Source organism: Bos mutus, chromosome 3, assembly GCF_027580195.1.
Source record: "Bos mutus isolate GX-2022 chromosome 3, NWIPB_WYAK_1.1, whole genome shotgun sequence".
NCBI classification, from domain to species: domain Eukaryota; kingdom Metazoa; phylum Chordata; class Mammalia; order Artiodactyla; family Bovidae; genus Bos; species Bos mutus.
Window position 1 is genome coordinate 20,229,615 of NC_091619.1, and position 11,096 is coordinate 20,240,710.

An 11,096-nucleotide genomic window follows, 5' to 3' on the forward strand; every position below is an offset into this window, starting at 1 on the left:
CTGGGCAGCCTCGCCTCTTTTCGGCTTCGGTGAGCCCTTGCGAAAAACTTTATTGACACAGCCTCCCGACAACCAGACAACAAGCAGTGGCCTCTGCGGTGAGGGTGCTGAGGCTAAGCTGGATCTGGGCAGATGGGCTCACAGCTAGGAGCATGACTTTGCTTTGACCGACAGTGGTCATTTGGCCCATCCGTTTGAGCCGAGCCTCTTTCAGATTACTGGATAGATTGATTCAAATTCTCCCTTTTTCCCTATTAAACAAAAAACGTGTATGTGAAAAATTTCTTGGACAGTCAAGCATGACATAAGAGAAAGTACATCCAATACAGAACTTCTGTACCTGGGCCCTTCAGTTCCCCTACCCCAACTCAAAGATTTCCATTTGCTGTTAATCTCCAACCAGCCCAGCAAACATTTATTGAACCCCTGCCGTCTTCCAGCCACAGTTCTGGGTTCTGGAGACGCAGGCATGAGCAACTCAGACACTGCCCCTCCCCCCATAAAGCTCAAATGGCTTTAGGGGAAAAGATCCACAGGAATGAGAAGCAACATTGTTGCTTATGTTTGCATGTGCCTTATGTTTCTGCCCGCCTGGTCTTTCCATGGGAAAGATCACCTTGGATTCCTATTGCTTTCTTAATCTTGCTGCTGCTGCTGCTAAGTCGCTTCAGTCGTGTCCAACTCTGTGCGACCCCATAGATGGCAGCCCACCAGGCTCCGCAGTCCCTGGGATTCTCCAGGCAAGAACACTGGAGTGGGTTGCCATTTCCTTCTCGAATGCATTAAAGTGAAAAGTGAAAGTGAAGTCGCTCAGTCCTATCTGACTCTTCAAGACCCCATGGACTGTAGCCTACCAGGCTCCTCCGTCCATGGGATTTTCCAGGCAAGAGTACTGGAGTGGGTTGCCATTGCCTTCTCTGTTCTTAACCTTAAACCTAACCTAAAAAGCAAAGTGTTCAGTGGACCCATGTACACGCTGTAGTGGGAACATAAATTCCCTTTTTGGACATCAGCTGACCTTTCTGTCCTGAAACAACCTGTCTTTCCCACTCATTGGCCCTTCACTTGCTGTTCCTCTGTCTGGAACACTTATTCTCCAGATTTCCCATCAGGTCACAGCTCAACGATCACTTTGGCAAAGAGGTGTCTCCCTATTGATATTGTCATGTTGGTTTAGTTGCTGGGCTTCTTGATTATCTGTTACCCCAATAGAGCCAGGTTTTAAGCACAGAGACTTTGCCTGTCATCTTGTTCTTTCCTGTGTCTGTCCCTAGAATAGTGCCTAACTAATAATAGGTGCCCAGTAAATGCTGAATGAATAAGGGTAGTAATTCTACTTCTTTTGGGGTATCCCAATCTATTTCAAGAGCCCTTTGATGCAGAAACCCACTCTGCCCCCTTTGCTTTCCTGTGCTGGGAGTTCCTACACATCCCATGTTCCCAGAACACACACCTCTAGGCTCAGAAAGCATGACGTCCTCCTTTAATGCTTTTTTTGTCGGCAGATTCAGCAGGGCGGGGCCTTCCCCTTTAAACTGGGCCCCACCTGCTCTGGTCAGACAGGTTTGGAGACACAGGTAAAGGGAGGGAGACCGAAAGGAATACTTGCAGAGCCAGCAGAAGAGCTGGGCAGCTCCTTCCTGGACGCTGGGGACCCTCTACCTCTCTCCAGATGGAAAGTAAGAGGGTGTCATGGGTCCACACAGTAGGGGGTAGGAGGTCCTTGGGGAGGTAAAGAGAGGGAAATCAGCCCCATCCAGAAGCAGTGAGATGGAGGACAGCAGGGAGGGGACAAAGATCAGAGAGGAGGCATGGGAAACAACCTTCATTAGACTTAGAGGTCAGAATGGATCCACCCGGGCCCTCCAGAGACGTAGGGGGTGGGTTACTGAGAAGTTTGGAAACAGACCAAGTATCCAGATTGGAGACAAAAGACCAGGGTGCACTGCCACTGCCAGCTCCTTGGGACAGATCTCTTGGTAAATCATGGGTGTCAGCTGCCAGGAAAGTTCCAGCTGGGGATCTGCATGGGAAGGGGAGGTGTGGAGGAGAAGGGGCAGCTTCTCTGTTCACAAGCTCCTTCATGGGAAGAAAGCCCTTGGCAAAATTCTAAATATCTCCCTTTCCTCCTATTCCTGTGTTAGGGTGGCCATGACCCCAGGGGTTTTGGTGGAGTGGGTAGAAGGCGTGGGTAGAGGCTGGCTGAGGCCATAGCTGCCAGGGCCTGTGCCCCCTGACTCACCCTCTCCTGCTGAATAGCATTTGATGTCGAAAGGGTGCCTCCATTTCAGCTGCTCACTTCTCTCCTGCCTCCCACTGTTTGAACACCTTCCTCCAGATCAGGTTCTCTCTAAGATCCCAGAAGGGGCTAAAGCCTGTGAGGCCAGCTGCCCTGGAGAGTTGCAGTTCTATCAACCCCTCCTAAGGGCCAGAGGATGGCAGCTTCTGACAGAACTTAACTCTGCTCCCTCCAGGGTGACATGACTTTGTGATAGACTTCAGAAGTCAGGTCCCAGGATGACAGAACCCGAGACCCTGGCCCTGCTGGAAGTGAAGGGGCCTGAGACCCTGGAGAAGAGCCCACCCCAGGCCTTGGTCCCCAATGGCCGGAAGCTGGAAGGGGAAGATGAGGTTGAGTCCCTTGGAGCTGAGTCCTCTAGAGTGGGGTCTTCAGCTGAGTCTCCCACAGCCAGAGAGGGGACCGAGGATGGTCTAGACAGCACAGTAAGTGAGGCTGCCACTTTGCCTTGGGGAACTGGCCCCCAGCCCAGTGCCCCGTTCCCAGATCCCCCGGGCTGGAGGAACATTGAGCCTGAGCCCCCCGAGTCAGAGCCACCCACCAAACTAGAGGAGTTGCCTGAAGATGAAGCCAGCTGGCTGCCCGAGAAGGCAGCCCGGGCCTTCGTGCCCATCGACCTACAGTGCATTGAGCGGCGGCCCCAGGAGGACCTCGTTGTGTGCTGTGAGGCCAGTGAGGGCGAGCACCGCCGGACCTTCCTGCCTCCCCGGGCCACCCACCCTGAGCCCCCGGAGTGCAAGTGGGCCGAAGCAGTGGTGAAGCCGCCTGGCCACTCCTGTGGGGGCTGTGGGGGCTGTGGAGGCCGAGAGGCGCTGAGGGCCGTGGCCTCAGTGGGAGCCGCCCTCATCCTCTTCCCCTGCCTGCTCTACGGGGCGTACGCCTTCCTGCCCTTCGATGCCCCACGCCTGCCGACCATGAGTTCCCGCCTCATCTACACCTTGCGCTGTGGGGTCTTTGCCACCTTCCCCATTGTACTGGGTGAGCCTGGGCCCTGTGGGTAGGGAGGGGGCATCTGGGAGTTGGGCTGGAGGGTAGGGCCTGCCTGACTTGGAGAGCAGGAAAGTTTCCATCACTAGACCTGGACCCTCAGGGCCTCCCACACCCTGTCACCCTGTGTGCCCACCTCCACTCAGGACCACCTCAGCCCCACCCAGGGTGCAGAGCCCATGCCCATGCTACAGACTCTGCCGCCTGCTTCCTCACCTGATCCTGTGTGTTCTCCAACCCCACCCAGGGATCCTGGTGTACGGGCTGAGCCTGCTGTGCTTTTCTGCCCTTCGGCCCTTTGGGGAGCCACGGCGGGAGGTGGAGATCCACCGGCGATATGTGGCCCAGTCGGTCCAGCTCTTCATCCTCTACTTCTTCAACCTGGCCGTGCTTTCCACCTACCTGCCTCAAGATGCCCTCAAACTGCTCCCTCTACTCACTGGTCTCTTTGCCATCTCCCGGTGAGCTGGGGCTGGGGGTGGGGCACAAGGGGAAGTAGTGGTGCTTAAGGGACCTGGGCATCCGAATGTCTGGAGAGCCGGGGAGATTCTGGATTCTGAATCAGCCCAAATGTGCACCCTGGAAAGTTGAGTCCACTTTTTGCCTTGCACTTTACCTCACCTGGCAGCTCCTATGTCTTTCGTAAGACACATATATCAACCTAGAACGGGAAGGGAAGGGCTTTCGGGTGTCACCTAGACCAACTTCCCACCCATTGCAACCACTCCTCTATGACACTCTGGTCGGGTGGCCATTGGCTGAACATTGGTTGAACATCCCCTGTGACCAAATGCTTTGTTCTTTGTAAGGCAGTCTTATTTATCAAAAGTCCTAGTTTTTATAAAGTTCTCTTTATTGTGCTGAAAACTTCTGCCCTGATTCTAACCTCTGGAATTTTCTAGTCAATTCAGATCTTTGACAATAGCTCTCAATTCTGACTCCCAACAGTCTACTCTCCCAGTGCTTACTTTGCTAAATGGTCCTGGTCCCTTCTCTAGCCTGTCTCTTTCCATCTAGGCAGGAAATTCTGCTTGTCAAATGGGAGGGGGTGGGGGCTGGTCATGGGATTGTCCTGTTCATCCAAACTGAGGGCACATAGGTCTCATAGCAGCCTCATTACTCTTTCATTTAGAATTTGAAGATCCTTAGGGGTATTTTCATGTAAACTATGTTAACCCAGAAAGGTACCCTTGAATTTTTGAAGTCTTTCAGAAAGGCAGATCTTTCCATTTCTTCCCCCTAATACATTTCCTTTTGTTATTTTCCTTTTAAAAATATTTTATCATATTTATTTACTTATGGCTGTGCTGGGTCTTTGTTTCTGAGCAAGGGCTTTCTCTAGCTGCAGCGTGTGGGCTTGTTTCGGAGCACAGGCTCAAAGCACGCGAGCTTCAGTGGTTGCAGCATGCGGGCTCAGCGACTGGGGCTCGCAGGCTCCAGGGCCGGGGCTCAGTAGTTGTGGCACAGGGGCTTAGGGGTCCCACAGCATGTAGGACCATGCTTCAGCATCCTGGAGCAGGGATCGAACCTGTGTCCCCTGCACTGGCAGGTGGGTCCTTAAACCACCAGACCACTAGGGAAGTCCCGTTATTTTCCATACAGGATTCCAGGTGGCTTTAACTGCTAAAGCATTCTTCCTATTAAGCTAACATCTGTCTTCCTGTCCCTTCTAAGTGTAGTCTAATGGTCATCTGTCCTGCCAGTCTCCTGACCGTCATGCAGCCGTGCGTGCTCTTCCAGAAGATGTTTTCCAAGATAAATATGTTCCTGCTCATGTAACTCAACCTCCCATCTCCTTCTCAGGGAACACTGATCTCAGATAAGAAGTTGGTTTAATTTGGTTTAAGCAGCAAGAATCATCAGGGAGCTAAAGGACCAGCGGTTGTCTGGTCCATCTTACCCATTTTACAGAGAGAAAATGACTATGAGAGGAAGTAACTACAGATTGGGGGAGAAGAGTTGCATAGGTCTGTCAGCAGCAGAGGCAGGACTAGAACCCCAGTCCCTTCCCTCTCTCATCCAGGGTCCTTCTTTATGGGCAAGTTACTGGCAGCATGTACTCTTCCCTCTATTACAGGTAAAAATATAGGGGCATCTCAATTTTGTAATAGATGGTCCTTCGTAAGTTAAGAGGAAACCGCTGCCCTCCTCCCACTGAGGGGTGTGTATTTTTGAATGGATCTTCCAAAAGGGGAAATTTAGTTGTGCCTGATTCATCCCTCTGGGCTTCAAGCTCTCTTGAAGCTGGCTTCCTTAGTCTCTTCTTTCCCTCAGCCCCTCTAAAATGGCAGGAGAGAGGCTGATGAACAGGCATGGGTTCAAATCATGGTTTTACTGTTTCCCCAATATGTGACATTGGACCCGTCTTAACCTTTTGGAATCTTAGTTTCTCCATCTATAAAAGGGGAAATAAACACAATGGAATGTACTGTAGCTGCGAAATAATGAAGCTCTTTATATACTGATACGACACAATTGCTTCTCAGGTGGGTCAGTGGTAAAGAATCCACCTGCCAATGCAGGAGATGTGGGTTCAGTCCCTGGGTTGGAAAGATCCCCTGGAGTAGGAAATGGCAACCCACTCCAGTATTCTTACCTGGAAAGTTCCATGTACAGAGGAGGAGCCTGGTGGGCTACAGCCCATGGAGTCTCAAGGAGTCGGACACAACTGAGCAATGGATCACACACACACACACAATGACATAATCTCCAAGATGCATTAAATGGGGGGAAAAAGTCAATGTGCAGAATAGTCTCTATAGTATGCTCAGTTCAGTTCAGTTCAGTCGCTCAGTCATGTCCGACTCTGTGACCCCAATGGAATAGTATGCTCCCAAACCTCAAAAAAAAAAAAAAAAGAGGCAGGGGAGGAAAACATAAATTTTCTTGCTTATATACACAGAAAACTTCACGATGTACAAGAAACCATAATAACGGATGATGTCTGGGGTGGGAGTAGAATAGAGGTGAGGAGGTGAAGGAAGAGAACAGAGTATCTGGGAATCAGTAAAGGAAGACGTTTTACTATATTCACTGGTGCCTTTGAATTTTGAACCGTGTAAATGTATATTGCCTACTCAAAACTTTTTAATTCAAATTTGAGAAGTATACAAAGAGGGAGGTGAATAATATACACGCTTCATAGAGATGTGAGGTCTAAATTAAATAGTGCCCCTCAAGTCATTAGTACCATGCCTGGCACATATGTCAGTGCATGAACACTGGTTGTTTTTAGAGGTATCAGTTGTGCCAACCAACCCCCATCTGCCTCCCTCACTTTCCACTCTCCGTATCATCAACCTGTTCGCTGGTGCACTTCCCTCAAGGAAAGCCCGACCTTTTCTCGCCTCCCAGGCTCATATACTGGCTGACCTTCGCTGTGGGCCGCTCCTTCCGAGGCTTTGGCTACGGCCTGACGTTCCTGCCTCTGCTGTCCATGCTGCTGTGGAACTTCTACTACATGTTCGTGGTGGAGCCCGAACGCATGCTCACTGCCTCCGAGAGCCGCCTGGACTACCCTGACCACGCCCGCTCTGCCTCAGACTACAGGCCCCGCTCCCGGGGCTGAGCTGCCCCACCCGCTTTGTCCCTGGGTGGGATGAACCTACCTACTGCCCCGACAGGGGTGCCATCCAATCAGAGTGTGGGGTGCTCCCCTTCATCTTAGGAGCCTGGGACAATTATGTGGGAGGGACCTAAACAGTCTTTCAGGGAAAGAGGTGGACAGCCATGTTCCTGTCCCATGCTGAGGACACGGGATCAGGGGCAGAGGCATGGTTCCTTTCTTAGCAGCCTCTGACTGCTGCCACCAGGGCCCACAGAGACTGGACTCTGCTCCCCACTCTGCAGCCTCCTGCCTGAGGCAGCCGGCAGGGCATAGCCAAAACTCTGACCGTTTCTGTGCTGGGTGTCTGAGCAGAGGGCCTCCAAGAGACTGGAAACATTGCCTATGCCTTAGGTGAAGGCTGGGCATCAGATCAAATAGGACTTTCCTGTTTGGTGAAAACCCTTCTGGGGACCTGGGTTCAGGACCGTCCATGACTGGCCTTCATAGGCCCTTTAGCCTCAGCCAAGTCAGTTGCAGCTGCTCCAGCCCAGAGTGGCTGACTCCTCTCTTCCAACCCTTTAGGTCCCTGTAACTTTGCACCTCCAAAGTGCCCAGTCATCTCTCTCCTGTGGGAAGAGGAGCAGACAGGGAAACCTGCTTCCTAAGAGGTGTGTGTGTGTGTGTGTATGTGCGTGCATGCCCACACGTGTGGTGGCTGGGAGTGGTTGGAAGGCATGGTGGTTGATGTTAACCCCGTCTGAATGTGTATATAATAATAAACGATTAATACCACAGACTTTCTTGGCTCTTCTGTCGGGTTTGCCCCTCAACCTCAAGTGTCCCTTCCTTGTTTGATTCAAACTGCACCAGAAACCTCCCAGCTCTACATATTGAAGAGTGGCTGGCAGGAGCCTGGTCCCATGGCAAGGGAGAGAACTAGGCCTGATGAGGAAATGAGGCTTCAAAAAGAACTTGCCTTCTACGCCCCTCCTCCAGCCCTCTCATTCCCTGGAACCAGGTCCAAACCTGCCCAACAACGCATCACATTGAGAGACAAGCCCTGTGGGAAAAAAACTAGTCTATTTCATGCCTTCCAGGGCACCAAACAGTCAGAAGGCCTCTCTCATTTAGGCCTGTGAGTCCCATTCAAGGGAAACGGGATGGTGGAGCAACGGGGAGGCCACACGGAGGGGACCCTCCCTCTAGCAATCATTCTGTGTCTGGTCCCTCCTCAGAGTTGGAAGGAAGCCCCACCTGGGTCCCCCAGGAAGTTGAGGCTGATCTGAGGTTCTACCAAAAAGGAAGATACGGAAGAGGAGGAGCTGGCTGGGAATACTGACCCTCAAACCTGCAGACCAGCAAGGCAGGTCCAGTAATGTCCTTTCCTCTAGAGAGCAGGCCTCAATTTATGGACTGGTATTCAGAGTCCCGCTTGTGGCCCAGCAGCAGAAGCAGGCCTCCTGCCAGCAGCATGAGTGCTGGAGCACCTAGGGCCACTGCCATGATGCCTAGGACTAGTGGGGACAAGGCATCCACTGGAGGGGTGCCCACACCCAGGAGCACGGACCTAGAGCAAGCAGAGTGAGAAAGAGAGGGAGTCAGGCTTAGGAGGGAAGGCCGAGAGGCCCAGCCTTCCTCCACTGCAACCTCCCAAACCCAGGCCCAGGCCTTGACTCTCACCAGCTGAGGTAGTGTTGGTCCCAGTAGCCAGGGCCTGTGGAAGCCCCAAATGTCAGATTGAAGGCACAGGAGTGGTCCTGGGTCTTAAAGAAGGCTCGGACAATGGGTGACTGGGGGAGAAGGTATGCCAAGGTGGGCTGAAGCGGGGAAGATTGGCAGGGCATGGCTGAGTCCCGGCTGCCCCGCTTCTGGGAGAAAGCCACTGGTCGCCACTGCATGAAGCCTGATGGGAGGGAGCCCCATAGCAGCTGGTCCAGCTGAGGAGAAACGCAAACACACAGGTTGAGGAAGACAAAAGATGCTTGGCCCTTCTGTTCCCCTGCCCTTTCACAGCCTCCCTCTGTCATGAGCGGTCCTGAATCCTAGGCCTGGTTCTAGAACTCGCAGCTGGGTGGCACGGAGTCCTTTCCCAGTCTCAACACTCAGCAAGCCTGCACCAGCTCCCCACTCTGGGACCCCAGGCCCTTGCACATCCCACCAGTCAGAGCAAGAGTCACACTGCACCGCCTTTCCTCTGGGCTAAATGCATTAGCATAGCATTCAGCACTTAAAGGAACTGAATGAAGTATTGCTAAATAGTAAATTGTTGAATGATTCTGAGGTCCTGATAGAGTCCCCCTTCACACGCCCACCTGTCTGCTTTTCTGCTGGAAGCCTCACCTGGAACACAGCAGGGGCATACTCGTCATCGATGGAGTGCTGCTCCTGCATTGAGGGGCAGCCAGGACCCTGGCCCAAGGTGGCTACCTCCAGCCCAAACAGGGAGCGGTTTCCCCGGGGAGAGGCCCCAACCAGGGCCACGTCTAGCTGGCAGGTGTCCGCCGAGTGCAGGAGGCGAGGGGGTTGGGCTGGTCGGCCAGATGTGGAGAAGGCCTGGACCTAAGATGGAAGAGGCATGGGAGAGGTGGGAAGCAGGTGTATGCACATGTTTGAAGGCGACCCCTATCATTAACTCCCACCCTCATAAACCAGCCTTTCGAGTTCAAATTCCCTATATCCTTACCCTGAAGGCCAGGCTGCCATTGGTAAAAGCCCCAGTGGGGTCGCGAATGGGATGGCCTCGAAATGTGGCGCTGAGGGTGGCAGGATCCAGTGAGTCAGTGATGTTGTTCCAGGAGAAATTGGCCAAGGAGTACGGGGGATATGATTTTCCCAGAGGCCTTGAGGCCGCATCAGACATGTTGGTGCTGTCAAACTCAAACAGCTGTGGGGGGAGAGGGGAAGGGGTGGGGAGGGACAAGGTTTGCCCGAGTCCACCTTTCTCCTGAATCACGACCCCGCACTCACTGGCCCCACCCCAGGCTCTCACACACGACTCTACTTCACCTACTCCCAGTCTTCAATTTCTCCCTCTAGAATGAACCCTCTCCTCTGCACTCTTCCCCTCGGATCTCCCCCAACCTCCTCACCCTGGTAAAGACAAGGGCAGAAGAAAATTGGATGCTCTCCTCGGGGAGCACCATCAGGCCCCCGTCAGGATCAGAGGAGAGCAGGAGGCTCCAGTTGACACTCAGGGTGCTGTTGGGGGTGTTGGTGGCCACCAACAGCACTGCTGGGGGACCCAGGCTGCTCCACACATAGTGCAGCGTGGAATTGGTGCCCACTGCCCGAATGTGAAGCAGGTTCTGGGAAAAGTCCAGCCCGTTAGAGATGACCTTCAGAGACACCTGGAACAAGGAGTAGAAGCTGGTCAGGGGAACAGGGTCAGGGAGAGACACAGGACAAAGATGTCTGGGGATGAGAGGGGGCTTGCAAAATGATGGGGAAAGAGTGCAAGAGGAATGTTTGTGGGAGCTAAGAGAACCTCACTGTCAAGGGCAGACATGGGTTGGAGGAGAGGCAGGGAGAGCCCAAACTGCCCTAACCCTGGTGGAGAGATCAGGGCACATGGCTGAGAGGAAGGAAAAAATCCAACACTTGCTTGGACCTGGCTGACTCAGGGCTAAGTCAGGGTCCAGATTCTACCACATCCGTCCTACTCCATAATCCTGTACCGTGACCCACGGCTGCCCCGACTCGTCAATGCAAGCACCTTTCATCCCCACCCTTCCGTTGTCCTAGATTCCAACCACCCTTCAAGGCAGCATATGCTGAAACACCTATTGCTGTAGCCCCTCACCTGGCGGGTCTCCTCCCCTAGCAGGCCAAGTGGAGCTGCCATCAGTAGACTCAGGAGCACGGGGCTGAGGGCACAGAACCCCCAACCCCGGCTAGGCTTTTCATAGCCGCTCATGTGGTCCCAACTTCAGAGGGCGGAAGAGACGCTGGAGTCATGTGACTCACAGATTCAGCTGATCTCTTAAAAGGGCGGGGCCGTCACAACAGTTCTTAAAGAGTCCGCCTCCCTTCCGTATTTGAATTAAGAATGGAATCAGAAAGGTTAGGAGTTTGTCATCCCCAACTGAGCTAGCAAGTGAGCTATCTCAGACTAGATTTGCAGACACACTCCTAACCTCTCCTACCCAACTGGTTCCACTAAAGTTACCTACAAGGGGGCATGATATCTGGATTCAAACATCCAAATGGAATCTACAGAACGACTGTGGCAGGGAAGGCGCAGAGAATTTGAAAGAATTCGGTGAG

General features: G+C 52.9%; 2 protein-coding genes across 2 annotated transcripts; one reads left to right on the plus strand and one right to left on the minus strand.

The window, feature by feature from the left end:
* The first annotated feature begins 1,551 nt into the window (after positions 1-1,551).
* Positions 1,552-6,854, plus strand: TMEM79 (transmembrane protein 79). The gene is made up of 4 exons (XM_005898726.3): positions 1,552-1,679; positions 2,475-3,277; positions 3,534-3,747; positions 6,641-6,854. The coding sequence occupies exons 2-4, from the start codon at positions 2,518-2,520 to the stop codon at positions 6,852-6,854; spliced, it is 1,188 nt and encodes a 395-aa protein (XP_005898788.1). The 5' UTR covers positions 1,552-1,679; positions 2,475-2,517.
* On the minus strand, positions 5,722-10,790 carry GLMP (glycosylated lysosomal membrane protein). The gene is made up of 6 exons (XM_005898727.3): positions 10,633-10,790; positions 9,923-10,180; positions 9,517-9,717; positions 9,174-9,392; positions 8,514-8,770; positions 5,722-8,400 (listed from the first exon to the last, which is right to left on the minus strand). The coding sequence occupies exons 1-6, from the start codon at positions 10,744-10,746 to the stop codon at positions 8,235-8,237; spliced, it is 1,215 nt and encodes a 404-aa protein (XP_005898789.1). The 5' UTR covers positions 10,747-10,790; the 3' UTR covers positions 5,722-8,234.
* Between the last annotated feature and the right edge of the window lie 306 nt (positions 10,791-11,096).

Excerpts from the sequence above, each read along its gene's own strand:
- GLMP (XM_005898727.3), bottom strand. The coding sequence starts at position 10,746 with ATGAGCGGCTATGAAAAGCCTAGCCGGGGTTGGGGGTTCTGTGCCCTC. Across the intron at positions 10,181-10,632 it reads TAGGGGAGGAGACCCGCCAG|GTGTCTCTGAAGGTCATCTC; the intron begins GTGAGGGGCTAC and ends TCCTTGTTCCAG. Across the intron at positions 9,718-9,922 it reads CTGCCCTTGTCTTTACCAGG|CTGTTTGAGTTTGACAGCAC; the intron begins GTGAGGAGGTTG and ends CTCCCCCCACAG.
- TMEM79 (XM_005898726.3), top strand. The coding sequence starts at position 2,518 with ATGACAGAACCCGAGACCCTGGCCCTGCTGGAAGTGAAGGGGCCTGAG. Across the intron at positions 3,278-3,533 it reads CACCTTCCCCATTGTACTGG|GGATCCTGGTGTACGGGCTG; the intron begins GTGAGCCTGGGC and ends AACCCCACCCAG. Across the intron at positions 3,748-6,640 it reads GGTCTCTTTGCCATCTCCCG|GCTCATATACTGGCTGACCT; the intron begins GTGAGCTGGGGC and ends CTCGCCTCCCAG.